The sequence below is a fragment of the Brassica napus genome, chromosome C4 (assembly GCF_020379485.1).
Source record: "Brassica napus cultivar Da-Ae chromosome C4, Da-Ae, whole genome shotgun sequence".
Taxonomy (NCBI): Eukaryota; Viridiplantae; Streptophyta; class Magnoliopsida; order Brassicales; family Brassicaceae; genus Brassica; species Brassica napus.
Window position 1 is genome coordinate 12,210,349 of NC_063447.1, and position 16,254 is coordinate 12,226,602.

Consider the following 16,254-nt stretch of genomic DNA (forward strand, 5'->3'; position numbering starts at 1 on the left):
AGGGTTTTTATCTTTAATGATTCCGACGGACACGTATCCGTCGGAATTTCGTCGGAATCATTAAATATATATTCGCGAAAATTTTCACGCGGTTTCTTTTTCCCGGGTAATTTGATATTCCGATGGGTTTCCGAAGGAATTAGTAATATCGTCAGAATTTCTTCGGATATTAAATCCGTCAGAAAGTCGTCGGTACTTTCCGATGGATTACTGACGAGTTTTTCCTACGGAATTCCGACGACATAGTGTTTAGGGGTTGAACACAAGTTTCTAAATCCAAAATCCAAATCTTTGATAATATATATAGTATTTGCATAAAGATTTAACTATAAAAATGTTTACATAACACGATTTTACAAAAAAACATTTTTGTAGTATAAGATTAGATGAATATGATTGTATAAGTATATGAGTGTTATGATGAGATGTTATGAAAACCATGATATACATAAATAAATATTTTAATGAGTTGTTATATTTGAACCGTTACGATTTAATACTATACTAAACACTTATTATGTGTTATTTTCATAGTTTCGGTATCCAAATTTATATATATTTTGATATGAAAATTTTTAAAAACATAAGTCCTCGGAAATACCTCGGAATATACCGACGACATTCCGACGAATTTAACAAGTTCGTCGGAATGTCCTCAGTATATTCCAAGGTATTTCCGAGGAACTTGTCCACTTAGAATGAAACCATATTTTGTCGCTATGTTGTCGGTATATAGTGACGGAATACCGACGGACTTGTTTAAAAAAAAAAAAAAAACTTATGAAATTACAACAACTAATAAATACAAGTCAAATAATAAGAATTCCTAATCAGAATCATCAGAATCTTCATCAAACTCCCCAACCTCAGCTTCGTCCTCTGAATGTACAACAGCATCAAGTCCAAACTCGGTAAAATTCTCAACGAGTTCAACATCTGCCAAATCTTCAACTGCACTCAAGTTGCTGGTAGAGTCTGGTTGTAATGGTTCATTATCAGAAGTTCCATCCACTCGTCCTCTTGGGTTTATTTGCGTTACAGTGACCCATGGATCGTCTCTGTACGTCACCAGAGGGTAACTGATGTAGCACACCTATCAATTATACAAGGTATTAGTAAAATATAAACCATTAATAATGAATAAATTGACATACCTGATCAGCTTGCGAAGCAAGAATGAAGGGATCATAATATTGAAGTTTCCACCGCGAATGAACCGATGTAACACCAAACGCATCAGTCTTCACTCCTCTATCTGGGGTGGTGTCATACCAATCACAATAGAATACTACACACCGCAATCTAACCATACCAGGAAACTGGATTTCCAATATTTCTTCTATGTTGCCGTAGTAGACATCGTCACCGGAACAAGACGAAACACTATCATCATATGTTTTCCTAGAATGACCTTTCCTTGTGAATGCATATCCTCGCGTACAATATTTTGGATATGATTTGACCACAAAGTTTGGTCCCCGCACAAATTCGCGTATCCAATCATCGAACACAAAACCTCTGGCCAAACCATCATTCACCTATAAATTAAAAACATATATATATATGAGTGAAAAGTTAATTACTTTATATTAAATATAAACTAATCATATGCATAGGGTAATATGATATATGACTCACATAACTAAGAAGCCATGCAGCAAATCCGTTATGTCTGAGTTGTTGAAGCTCATCATCTGTCGCATGTCTGTGAGTCATACGCAAGTCATACGCAACTCTGCCATATAAACACTATATAAAAAGATATTATCAATATAAAATAAAATTATTGAATATTAATCAAAAAATTTAAATGAATAACTATTTTTACCTCTCATATTATAGAACATCTTCACAGTTGGTGAGCAAATATGTTTGCAAATGAGCGTGCTCAGTCTCCGTAAGTCTCCGCTTCGTGGGTTTTCCACTAAGTGGTTGTAATTGTGGTTGGATAAGACTTCGTCAAGTTTTAAACAGTCCGTAACCTTTCTTGCACTATCTTTTTGTGTTTGCTTGTTCGTTCAAGAAGTGTGTTTCGGCTACAGTAAAATCAGAGAGGTATGTATATCAATACAACTATAGTAAACTAAGATTTCTTATTTGACTGAAAAAAAGAAATAGCACGAAATATCATAAAATTATACAAAAACATTTTTTTTTATAACCGAAAGTCCTGACCCCACCGAGATGGTCCAGACTAGAGACCGAAGCGAGCAAGGACACTGCCAGGGCGTCACCATGTGGCTCACTGTGAACGGTCTTCGGTCTCGGGCGCTGGAGGGTCCGCATGTAAATCCCCCAGTGGCCGGGTTTCGAACCCAGGTGGCGGAACTCACAGCCGTGAGCCCTTTACCACCAGAGCTAGAAGCCCCGGTTAAAATTATACAAAAACATAAGGAACTGATTCACCACCAGACCATCAAACTCTCGACAGACATTCGAAGATTAAGTCGAAAACTGAAAGAATACTAATGGTTTATGCGCTTTCACTGGCACATTATCTTGATGAGCCACTCTGGCTTGTATGAAGCAATGACTTGTGCTATTATCAATCCAAGCAACACTCCAGGCCCATACCCTATTGCCACACCCCTCCAGTTCAACACTTCTTCCTCCTCTTTTTCTTCTTCTTCTTCTTCTTCCTTAGGTTGTTGTGTTGGTGGCGCGAAGCAACTTTCTTCGAGAGGCAAACCACAAAGTCATGCATGCATTCCCTTTAAAGGAGGATTTAGATTGCCCAGTGATTTGTGTTCCTTGTGGTATTTCACCTTTCAGTTGGTTATGAGATACATTTATGTGTGCCAAAAACGAGAGGCTCTTGAGTCCACTTGGAATGGTCCCAGAGAGTTGGTTTCCTGACAGGTCTAGTGACTCGAGCTCCGTAACATTGGCCAATGAGAGAGGGATATGGCCTGTGAATGCATTGTTCGATAAGTTGAGTGCAATCAATGTCTTTAAGAGGCCAATAGATTCCGGGATTTGTCCTTCAATCTTGTTACCAGAAAGATCAATGGCGCTGTAGAAAGTAAGGATGCCCATTTGCTCCATTGAAAGACCTTTGTATTGCAAGTCTATAAGATCATCATATGTAGAGGCACCAATATCTTCTGCCATATACATGGTCCCAGCTCCATTAATCTTGAGAGATGGTGATTTCCAGTTCATAAAGTAGCTTGGTGGCAAGCTTCCAGTAAAGTTGTTATCAGATATTTCAAAAATGTGAAGCTCAGGAAACGTTAAAGGACCTTGGTGAAACGCGTAGAATTTATTTGAACGAAGCTTGAAGACTTGCAAGTCAGGCAATGCCTTGAGCCAGAAAGGAAATGTATCTTCGATTATGGCCCTGTTCGTTTGTACATCTGGAAGATGCATCCAGATGGTCCATCTAGATGCCTTATCTAGATGCTCCATCTGGGTGTTGTTCGTTTCTTCAATTCATCATTGCATCCAGATGAATCATCTGAATGCAACTATGTGCGTTTGCTTTTTATTTTTTAACTTGCATCTACATCCAGGTGGACTTGTTAATGAAATGATTAAAATATATATTTTTAAAAATTTGGCGGGAAAATAGCATTTTTGCGATTTTTGCGAAAAATGTGATTTGACGAAAAAGTGTGTTTTCGTGGTTTTTGGCAGAAAAATGCGTTTGCGGTTTTGACGGGAACATGTGTTTTGTGTTTTTTTGGGAAAATATGATTTTCCGGTTTTGGCGGGAAAATGCATTTTTTGCATTTTGGCGGTAAATTGAGTTTTTCCGTTTTTTTTACGGGAAAATGCGTTATTCTGGTTTTAGCGGAAAATTATGTTTTTCCGGTTTTGGCAGGAAAATGCGTTTTTCCAGTTTTGAGGGAAAATGTTTTTTTTGCGGTTTTGGCGGAAACATGTGTTTTTGTGTTTTTCCCAGGAAAATGAGTATATCCAGTTTTGGCGGAAAATGCGTTTACAGGTTTTGGCGGGAAAATACGTGTTTCAATTTTGGCGGAAAAATGTGTTTTGCGGGTTTTACAGAAATATGTGTTTTTGCGGTTTTAGCAGAAACATGCGTTTCTCCGATTTTGCAGGGAAAAAGTGTTTTCCGGTTTTGGCGGAAAAATACGCTTTTACGGTTTTGGCGAAAAAATGTTTTTTGCGGTTTTTACGGAAACAAGTTTTTTTGCGTTTTTGCAGGGAAAATGCGTTTTCCGGTTTTAGCGGAAAAATGCATTTTTGTGATTTTGGCGACAAAGTGTGTTTTTACGGTTTTGGCGAAAAAGTATGTTTTTCGGTTTTTGTTCAGTTTTACGTTTTTGGCGGGAAAGTGTGTTTTTACCGTTCTGGCCTAAAAGTGTGGTTTTACTAGTTTGACCGAAAAGTGCGTTTTTATGGAAATGTGCGTTTTTATGCTTTTTGCGGAAAAGCCTATATTTGCGGTTTTGGCGGAAACGTGTGTTTTTCAGTTTTAGCGAAAAATGCATTTTTCGGTTCTAGCTGAAAAATGTATATGGAAAAATATAGGAATTTTGGTTTGAAAATAATATTTTGATTTTAAGAAGTTATTTTGTCATTTATCATTTTGGACTGAACTAGATGCATCTGCATCCAGATGCACCATCAATACTCACCTTCACTTGGGTGAGAATTTGAGATGGGTTTTTAAAAGCTCAGCTGGGTGATCCATCTGGACATAGTATTATATTGTACAAAACGAATATCGATTTGGATTTTCACCCAGATGGATCACCTGGGTGAACAAACGAACAGCACCTATGTTGTGGTCCACACTTGAAAACTTCAAAGAAGAGCAATTTAGAAAAGACCTTGGAAGCTTTCCGGTTAATCGATTCTCGCCAACATCAATTGTCCGCAAGGAGGTACCTACGTTGAACCTGTCTGGAAGACTTCCTTCCAAGTTGTTCTTCCGGAGTTTCACAATCATGAAGTCATTCAGACATTGAGGAATCGGTCCAGTGAAGTTGTTGTAGGATAAATCAAGAACAGTAAGAGAGGTACGGTTGCAGAATGAAAGAGGTATGTCTCCTGTGAAAGTATTGTTCCGTGCATAGAAGGTGTTGATGGAGAGTGGTGGGAGAGGAATTTCTCCTTCAAAATGGTTAAACCCCATATCTAACATCTGCACTGATGAATCAACTAAAAGGTTTCTTGGCCCTTGGAAGCCGTTGAAAAAATTATTACTAAGAAGCACCATGCTTAGACGAGGAAGGCTCCACAACCACTTAGGGATTTTTCCGTTGATTCTATTTGAGGATAAACGTTTGGGAACTCGGTGAACATATATGACTGCAAGTTGTTTAGTGTCTTTTAGACGTTTGGGAACTCGGTGAGATCGCAGTCCGACATGTCCAAGGTTTCCAAGTTCGGTGGGATGTCGGAATCAGCACTTAAACTAGTAGCCAATAAACTATTACCAGAAAGATAAAGGTCCAACAAAGATTTGAGATAAGAGAGGAGCCTTAAGTCAATTGGGTAGCTGATGTTTAGGAAAGAAAGGTCGAGACGCTTGAGGTTGATGAGTTTTTAGATAGGCTCTAAGATTTTTCCTTCAAATTGGTTTTTCCCAAGGTTCAAGAACTCGAGCGTAGACGAAGAAGTAGAGGAGTTTGGAACTTCATGAGGACCGGTTAGATGGTTATCGTTCACATTGAGATAAAACAGGGAAGGCATTGTGAAGATAGATGAAGGAATGGTTCCAGTGAATAGATTATGAGATAGACTTAAGACCGAGAGCTTAGTTAGGTTACTGATGAGTGGGAAACTACCAATGAGCTTATTTTTGGAAAGTTTTAAAATGGAAAGTTGGCTTAGATTACTAATTAATTGAAGAAGGAACTTGGCCAAGTAAGCCGTTAGAGGAAAGAATCAAGACCTCTAATCTGTTGAGATTGCCGAACTTGGAAGGGAGTGTAGAGGATATGAAGTTGTTGTTGCTGAGATCAAGGTGACGGAGTTGATGGTACCCAAATAAGCTACTGTTGGGCTTCAGAGTTCCACTTAGACAGGCCGTTAGCTGTATCTTGGTGACTGCACCCGTGGAGTTGTCGCACCAAACTCCATTAGAGTAATCACTATGGTTGCACCAACGAGTATCAAACTCGTTTGTGAACTGCGTAAAGGCTTCAAACTGGCGGGAACGACAAGCAACAAGACCAACAACAACATCATCTACATCAATAGTAGATGAGCTTGAAAGGAAGGCACAAGAACAAAGTAAGAGTAGGGAGAGAAAATGCAAACGCAAAAGAGTTTCCGGCATGGTCGTCATCTAAAATCTTTCTGTAAGAAGGATATTTTATTTCTTTGTTTGGTTAAGAAGTGAGCGAGAATATGGTATATATAAAGATACGTGGTGATGAATGTCTATAGAAAAAAATATCATATAAATACACCGATTAATTTGTTAATCTCTTTAATACCCAAATTTTTTTACTATCTAATTTAATATCTCAACTAAATATTTTATCGTGGAAGCAACGTATCCTATTGATTAAGGTTTAAAGGCTAGGTAACTGTCCACCATCGAGGATGTCTCGTACATGCATATTTAATATTTAAACTATGTTTATTTGAATCAAAAATATTGATAAGTTTTTAAAGGAAATTTAAGACATCTCCCAAACTCAAAAATAAATCTTAAAAAGTTTATAATTTAATTTAAATTTTAGGAATAAAAATAACTAAAAAAAAATTATATGAAATTTTAAAATTTTGGATAAATTTTTAATTTTATTAAAACAATTTTGGATAAAAGAAATAATTTAGTATTAACTATTAAGTATGAGAAAGTAAATTAAATTTGATACTGAAAATAAAAATTACATTAAAACGTTTGAGGTTATCCAAAATTTATTTATTTTTATTATTAAAACTTAAAATAAAATTAGAAAATATTCAGATTTCTTTAAATTTTGGTTTTTTGAATTTTTTTTGAAAATATTAATATTTTTGATTAAAATGAGTATAGTTTAAGTATTAAACTGAATAAAAAATAATTAATTGGAGTATCAAACTGAATAGCAAAAAAAATTAATATTAAAATTTTTACGAAATTTAGTTCGGATGTTCTAATGGGATTTTCTCATGTCTATACTGTATAGACATTCTATACATGAGAAAATCCCATTAGAACATATGGACTAAATTTCGTAAAAATTTTAATATTATTTTTTTACAAATTTAAACTTTCTTTCTCAAACCCTAACAACAAGTTACAAGATATGTAATATGTACATTTTCTTCGACTTCATAAACGCGCATTGTAGGGTTAAATGGCTAATGAGTGGGGTCTTGCCGGTCGAAGGTGTTCTTGTATTTTCTTGCGCTATTTTCTTACAAAGACAAGAATAATGAGCAAAATAGGGGCACTAAAATAAAGAATATGTCCATTCTACAGTATAAGCTCATCGATGTGACAGGTTCTTCAAAAAATGACATTACTATCCTTCAAAGAGTCTGTGGACGTGTTGAAGAGAAAGCAACTAAAAACTGTACTGTACTATATTCTTTATAGTATCGACACAGTTATAAGGTAGCAGATGAAATGAAGTTGATGGGAGTAGGAAACGAACCTATACATGAGGAGGAAGAGATGACGATTGGTGACTGTGGTGGAAGAAGAGAAGATAGTGACAGTGCTGAAACAATCAATAGTAGTAATGGTGACAATGGAACGCTTGACATGAATGAAGAAAAAAAAATGAGCTACGAGAGAACAAAAGGATGAGGAAAAAGATGAAAAATAAGAAACAAACGTGAAGAAAAAATATTGTACTAGACTATACTTCTACGATTATATAGAATAGTATGCTATAATATTAACAAGAATTTTCGCAAGAACTTATGTATATTCTTCATGTAAATGTATTGTTCGTGAAAAAAATGATGGATCATTATATATTCATTGTTGTCATTACAAAACTCTAAAAGTCGGATTCATTTCAGTAGCATACAACCTTTAGTACCATGAATTTACATTCTACTATATTTGTTACAACACTTCAAAATAAAACATATTAACAAAAAGCATTGTTTTTCTTCTCCAATGCAAGTATGCAACTCACCATCTAATTCTGGGATGGTTATTAGTGGCGGCGGTGCTGAAAAATAAGACAATGGAGATGATGGAGTAGTGAAAGCGAAGAATTGGAAAGCGAAGGAGATACACTTTGCCGAAGAGAAAGAAAAAAATTGTAGCATACTATACTGTAATTATAAAATAGAATAGAATATGTTACACAACATTACTGTTCATCTTCCCCAATTTAATCTATCATCTGCTTCTTCATCACTATCTCCAACCCAACAAACCAAACACCTTGCGCATATAATCACCCACAGATACAACCGCCACAGCCAATCACCACAAGAACCCTAAATAGCTTCTCGAACACTCTCACCCCTCTCGTTCATCGTCTCTCTTTGAAATTCATCTATCTCTTTTCTTCCTTTATGATGTGTCGTCTGTGTTCAAAGTTTGTTTGAAGTGAAAGAAATCTCTTCAATTGAAGAAGACACATCGACATCAAACTCTTTTCACGCGCATAGATAAGGGTATGTTTGTCACTTTGTAGATTAATATGTATAATATCATAGCCAAACATTCTTATGGTTAGAAACTTTATTTTTGATTTTCTTATGTGTATGTCACCTAATTCCCCATAATTAAATGGTTTGTTGAAACTTTGCACTCTTTGAAGTTTCACTATAAACAGTATAAATATATATTTTCTGACTGTAACATGAGTTTGTGGCTTTACTATAAATTAAACAGTATTATTGTCAGAGTGTAACAAGGGTTTGTGTCTGCTGATGATAGCCTTTTCTTCTCTAAGGCGGAGCTCCGTGAATGTGAAGAAGTAATAAAAGTAGTCAGGACATATGGTAAAGCATCTGGCCAATGTATTAACTATGACAAATCTTCCTTACTCTTTGGTAAGAGGATTAATGCAACTACTAGGCAAGAGCTTAAAGGTGTACTTGGAATACATAATGATGGTGGGATGGGAAAATACTTGGGAATCCCAGAGGATATTAGTGGCTCCAAATTCAAACTCTTTGCTTTTCTAAAGGATAATCTGATGCATAGAGTAAATGGATGGACAGGTAGATGGCTCTCAAAAGGGGGGAAGGAGGTAATGATCAAGTCCATTTTACTCGCTTTTCCGACATACGTTATGTCAACGTTTCTGCTCCCATTGGAGATTTGTGAAAACCTCGCTATTGCCATTGCACAATTTTCGTGGAGTTTGAATCCACCAAAAAGAGGAATACACTGGGCGAAATGGGAAAAGGTTTGTCTACCAAAAGAAGAGGGCGGGATTGGCTTCCGTTTAATCCATGAGTTTAATCTAGCACTATTGGCAAAGCAATTATGGAGATTGGTTCAGTACCCTGATTCACTGGTTGCCCGAGTCTTGAGGGGCAGATATTATAGAATGACCTCGCCATTAGGAGCAATCTCTGCAAGAAGTCCATCATATGTGTGGACAAGCATTTACGCTGCAAGGAAGCTTTTGCTTATGGGGATCAGACAGAAGATTCATTATGGTTATGAAGTCAAGGTGTGGGAGGATCAGTGGATTCCAATGACACCTGCTAGACCAGCTACACTTGTAGCACCTGTGATGCATCCGAATATGAGAGTTAGTGATCTCATTAACTAGGAATCGAAGGAATGGGACGTAAGGCTACTAGAGGATTATGTCCATCCCGATGACATACCACTCATACGCAGTATGGCCATAAGCTCTACTCATCGCCGTGATACTTTCTGCTGGAACTACACGAGGAATGGTCAATACACAGTTAAATCTGGATACTGGATTGCTCAAAATCTGTTGAAGCCAGAAGAAGAAAAGGAAATAATGGAACCGAGTATCACTAAACTTCAAGCATTTGCTTGGAAGTTGAAAGCGCCAAGGAAGATGTGCCATCTTATATGGCAATTGATAACGGGTCAGGTGGCAGTAACGAGGAATCTAGTAAGGCGGAATATGAGGTGCGATAATTATTGCCCAAGGTGTGGAGAAATAGAAGAATCTGTAACTCATACAGTATTTGAATGCCCTCCAGCTCTCCAAGTATGGTCCTTATCAGCAACTCCTACAAGCCCATGTACATTTCCAGTGTCAAGCGTCTACACAAACATGGACTATCTATTCTGGAGGAAGAATGATATCTTAGAACCAGACCAAGACATGGATCCCTATCCTTGGATAATATGGTATATTTTGAAGGCTCGTAATGATAAGCTTTTCAGGAGAATAGACAGAGACCCTTTGGAACTAGTTCGATACGCAGAAAGTGAATGTCAAGCCTGGTTTAATGCAAATGAGATGATACCACCAGTAGTACAGGCCAGCAATAATGAGGAAACCCAAGTCTTAAGCTTGTGTAATATTTGCCTGTTAGATGGATCTTGGACAGCTTCTGGTCACTTTAGTGGATGTGGATGGGTCTGGATGGATAGTGGGGAGAACATACAACTTATGGGAACACAGAATTTCACTCGATGTGAATCAGCATTGCATTCGGAGGTAGAAGCACTGCGATGGGCGATGGAGAATATGCTTCAACACTTACCATGCCAGAGCTTTGGAACTGACTGCAAGGAGCTGATTGCAATGATAAAGGAACCCCATAAGTGGCCAAGCTTCGCGACAGAATTGGAGAAGATAGAGACGCTACAGATTTGTTTCCCGGACTTCAAAATCGTCCATGTGCCACGAGTGCGCAACCAATTTTCTGATTTTTTTGTTAAGACTGCTAGGGCCTTTCATAGGGAGTTACTTTTCATTGGTTGTTCTATTCCGGTCTGGTTACCCAGACCACCTCAAAGCTTGAGTAATAGAATGGTCGTTCGCCGTCAAAAAAAAAAAAACAAGGGTTTGTGTCTTGCTATAAACATTATTATGGTCTGTGGTCTGACTGTGACTTTCTGATATGATTTGTCTGTGGATTGGACTAGACTTTATCGAAGACAGAGACAGAATCTCTTTCTGTTGACACTCAGCGGGTCAGCATAATTTAATGAACAAAATTACATTGACTCAGTATTTTCGCCAAGCAAAGTTGGCGAAAATACTGGAAGCTAGACATATCTCCTCTGGTCCTCTATATATTTAAGTTTACTGACTGTTATTAATACTTTGTAAACTTACTGTTATCAATACTTTCCTATAGAATCATAGCGTAGATTTACGTAAAGATCGAGCTATCAAGCTATCAGAGAAATTTATAGGTGAACCATCACAGCTCCGGTCTGGGTCACATATAATTCTAGAAACTGATTTTTTAATGTTTTTCTGTAAAACCGTGTAGTGAAATAAAGAGTGTATTTGCCAACTAGCCATGTTTCAACAACAAATTAAGAATATGACAATGATTTTGACGTTATTAGATCTCATAGCATTTGTGCAATATTTTTTCGGTTTTATCTTTCTAATGAACTCGTTGCCAGTAATAGAAGAAAAAAATTGTGATCGATATATTTATGGTGATGTTGATTATCGCAACGACAATAAAAATTACAATGGAAAGAGAATGGATACAAAATAAACGACGTTGATGATTATTACGGCAGTAGTGGTCACTGCGGCGGTAGTAGTTATCGCACCGGCGGTGGCGGTGACTAAGAGATGGTGACTATGCTAGCTGTGATTACGGATGAAACATATGCCGTCAATCCAAAAGATGCAGTCATATTTCAAACAAAAATTACTATGATTGCGATGCTCATGCTATAACTGCGATGATTGGAGAAAGAGATAATGTTATGGAAAAAGATAAACAGAGTAAATAGAATAAAACATTCTAAATGGTATAGTTCATATAAATAAAAATTTAAAATGATTTATTAATAGTGGAGGTAATGTTTATTCCAACGTCAACTCAAACTTTCCATAAACTAAACCCAAAACACTAATCACTATACCTTAAAATAAATATAAATCCTAACCCAACTATCAAAACAAACTCATATATTAAAATATGCAAACAGAATAGTAACAAACAAATAGCATAGTACATATTGTTCAAATTTTGAAATGTCTATAATTATAGAGAAGGAGGTAAAGCTTACCCCAGCGAGGTAATGCTTACCTCAAAATAAACTAAGCCTAAAACACTAATCACTAAACCCTAAAAGGAAATATAAACTATAACCCTAATATCAAATATGCACATAGTACGTAATATGAAACATTATCAAAATAACATAGTACATATTAATGTTCAAATTTTAAAATGTCTATGATTGCAGGAAAGCAGGTAATGTTTACCCCAAAGTCAACACAAACCTTCGATAAACTAAACCCAAAACACTAATCACTAACACTAAAAGAAAATATAAACCATAACCCAAATATCAAAATATGCACATAATACATAATATGAAGTATTATTAGAATAGAATAGTAACAAACAAAATAACATAGTACATATTTTTCAAATAACATAGTACAGCCGAGAACTTACAGGACAAACAAGGACGCCTCGACCGTAATGCCACTGTGGTATGTAGATTTCGGAAGCAGAAACGACATATGTAGCAAAGATTATGGATTTGGAAGTGGTTGTTGTTGTGGTGGCTATGGTGACGGTGGCTCAATGGTGAATGTGAGTATAAATTAAGAGATAATGATTATGAAAAAGAGATATTAATTATAAAAAAAAAAAGATAGTGATTGTACCAGTGACGGATGGTAACGTGGTGAGAGTGGTAGTTAATAATTGAAGAAGAAGAATATATTTTTTTTTCATTAGCCGGAAACTAGGGACAATATAGTATATATTACATAAATAATAGAGATATTTTTTTTTGGTTAGATATTTAATTATGGTTTATTTTGTAACTATACATTCCAATTTCCCTAAAATAAATTAGTCTCTATAGCTGTAATGAATTTTGGCAAACTAAGACCACTATCGAATTTCTGAGGCCGAGATGAATCCAGAACTCCAAGCACAGCCGTATACTGCCATCCACGCTCCCTCATGTCATCGCCTCTCACCAAGTCTACCGCTCGTGAAGCCCACACTTCGCGATCACCCACAGGCAGTGCCGGTCCGAACATCTGTGGTGCCTAAAGCACATTTCCAATATGTTGCCCACTAACTATAATTTTTTTCCGTATAAATATGAATACATAATCGGATAATATAAAATAACATTAAAGTTTAAATTGGAGAGGGACAAAATTAAACTTTAATGATATTTTCACAAAATTAACGAAAACTAAATAAATTAAGGAAGAGGCAAAACTTACATAGATTCAGAGAAGGTGGATTATGATTGATCTCCAGAGAAGAATAAACAAGAAGTTTGAAAAAGAAGAAGGAGATAGAACGTCAATTGTTAGGGTAAATAGAAAATAAGTAGTTATTGTAACTTATGTATTTATCATTAATATAATACTAGGTAATTGTCCGTACCTTGTGCGGTTGATATATATCCAATATTAAATCTAACATATGTTTTCGTTTTTTTTTAAAAGGGTGATAATTAATTTAAAGTATTTTTTATGTATTATTTTTAATTTTAAACATTTGAAATTTAGACTTTTTGCACTATCTTATGTTATATTTTTTTATGGGCTTTTTATTATCAAGATATAGAGAGAAATTAATCAATACGATAGATTCTTTATATTTTTTGTTTCTCTTATCTTTTTTTCCTTTAGCCTTTTGGTCTAATCTCTTTCTATTTCTGATTCAAGTTTTTTTGTTCCTGTAATATTTCATTACTTTGTTTCTGTTTCTTGTCTCCGCCATCATTGCTCAAAAAGTGCCGCTTCTTTAAACTCACGGTAATTCTTTTATTCTTCTTCTTTCTCTAGTCATGCGATATCACAGAATAAAATCATTTAAATACATTTGCAGTAAATAATTTTTGTATACATTTGAATTTATAATAATTTTGATTGTTGATAAAAATTGATAGAGAAATTTTGATTAGTTAATAATGGAAGAACAACATTAAATTTTATTTTCATTATATTAATCATCTTAGCACATGTATCACATAATTATGAAAAAAATAAACATTATAAAGAGAAACTACCATATGAATTTTTTTTTTCTGAAACTAACTATAATATATGAGTTGTATATATATAGATATCAAATATTTAAGTTTGAAAAGATTCTATTATAATACTTGGATATATAATATAAATTTATTTTCGGATTTTAAATAATATTAATTACTAAGTATAGTTTAGTTATGTACATAATTAATCAATAATCTATACTATTAAAAGAGAAACATTCTGAAAAAATCTACTTAAACAAAGTTGTTGGACCTATTCAATATAATCTTAATATGTCTTATTTTATATTTACCTTAGTTAATCAAAATTATCAATATTGTTAAAAGGGAAACTATCCAACTGCTATCATCCGATATTTTTGCATCTAACATATCCTTTTACACATCTCAATATTTTAAGTGCATTAATATTCACTTCATTACGTAAGGAAAAACTCAAAACAAATTAATAATATGGAATATACATATTTTCTACCTTATATAACCAAACATATATAAAAAATCAAAATACTACCCGTCGTGATGAAATTAGTTGGTAGGCTATTTAAAAAAAAAAGTGTGTATGAACTTACAAAATATGTTCAAAGGTAGTATGCATATTTCCAATACAAACCAAATCCCTATACCATAAACCATATAGTATTTACTCATTTGACTCTCACCATTTTCATGTATTTTCTTGAATCTATATGTATTTGTTTAAATACATATTTTCTAGAGATTTTTATCATATTTTCAGTATAAATCAAACCCTATACCCTAAACCATATTTCCATAAACTTTTAAGCCATATATCCTAAACCCTATTTCATATATTTCTAAACTATAATCTGATTTCATATACATGTACTTCATATGACAAATCAAATAGTTTATTTAGTTTTATGTATTATTATAAAATATATGAAAAGTCTAATAATTTTTTTAAAAGGTCTTATCAGATTTTTCTGGGTTTTTACCTGAAGAAATCGAATATTTTATTTAGTTTTATGTATTATTATAAAATACATGAGAAGTTTAGTCAATTTAAAAAGTGTTTTAATGTTTTTCTGGGTTTTAATCTGGACAACATGTGTAGGTTCATATGTTTAATGGCGAGTTTTTGAATTTTATCTGATTTTTAATTAATAGGTTTTCATTAAATCCAAAATTGATGGAAACATATCAGTTGGTTTTTAATCTTTGGTTTTAGAAATTTGGGAACCGTTCATGTATTTACAAAGTTTGGTTTGGTTTTAGTTGGGTTATTTAGGTTTTGCTTTGGTTCGGTAGCGTAGTTTGAATCCGGCTAATATCTCAAAATTGGGTCCAGTTCTGTTCCGGTTTAATTCGGGCTTTCAAGTAATTTCAGGTTTGTAGATAAAAATTGCTGGATAATTAAGATTTTCAGTTTAAATATCGGGTAATTCGATTTGTTCGAATAAAAATATCATATAATTTGGATAATTTTAAATATTTTGAATAAAAATTTGGGTTATTCAGCTTTACAGGTAATTTGGTTTATAAATAGTAATTTTAGGATATTTGGTTATTTAGAAATTAAATATAATTTATTATTTGTAGGTATATAATTTGTATTTTAAAATTCAGGCATCCATTTGATTTTCTATTCGGTTTCAGTTATTCGGCTCCCCAGATATAGAATCAACTCGGTTATTTATAAAATTCATTTTAATTTGGGTTTTGTGTGTTTTCAGTTTGATATGGTTCGGTTCACGATTCCACATAAATGTGTCTAGAATTTTACACTATTTTATATAGAAATTCATATTAAAAAATTATTTAATTTCGAAAACAAACCCGCGCTTTCTAAGTTCGGGTCAAAATCTAGTATTAGATTAATTTCAAACATTTTGAAATATAATATAAGATCCTACTAAACATTCTTAAGAAATTGGTATGTTTATTTGCTGTTATATTAAACACGCTGAAACCGTTGAATTCACGTAAATGATATATGACTATATGAGAATTTATATTAAACACAAAATACGTAGCCACAATATTAGAGACTTTCCATTGGCAATGGACCATTGCATCCGGTACAATGAAACAAAGGTGGACTATCATCATCAAGATCATCTTGACATGGATAAACAGTCGTCCTTCAGGTACCACACGCAACAAAATACAACTTTGGAGTGGTTTCAATGGAAACAATCGTGCAAAGCATAACACATTTTCCCACCTATAAAAACAAACAAAACAACTTT

The 16,254-nt window shown here is 34.4% G+C and overlaps 1 protein-coding gene and 1 pseudogene across 1 annotated transcript; both read right to left on the bottom strand.

The window, feature by feature from the left end:
• Nucleotides 1-607: 607 nt before the first annotated feature.
• On the bottom strand, nucleotides 608-2,466 carry LOC125585601. Its single transcript, XM_048754949.1, has 4 exons — nucleotides 1,829-2,466; nucleotides 1,639-1,749; nucleotides 1,155-1,538; nucleotides 608-1,093 (listed from the first exon to the last, which is right to left on the bottom strand). Exons 2-4 carry the CDS (start codon nucleotides 1,714-1,716, stop codon nucleotides 827-829), a joined length of 729 nt encoding a protein of 242 aa, XP_048610906.1. The 5' UTR covers nucleotides 1,717-1,749; nucleotides 1,829-2,466; the 3' UTR covers nucleotides 608-826.
• LOC106392791 lies at nucleotides 2,466-6,407 on the bottom strand (annotated as a pseudogene).
• Between the last annotated feature and the right edge of the window lie 9,847 nt (nucleotides 6,408-16,254).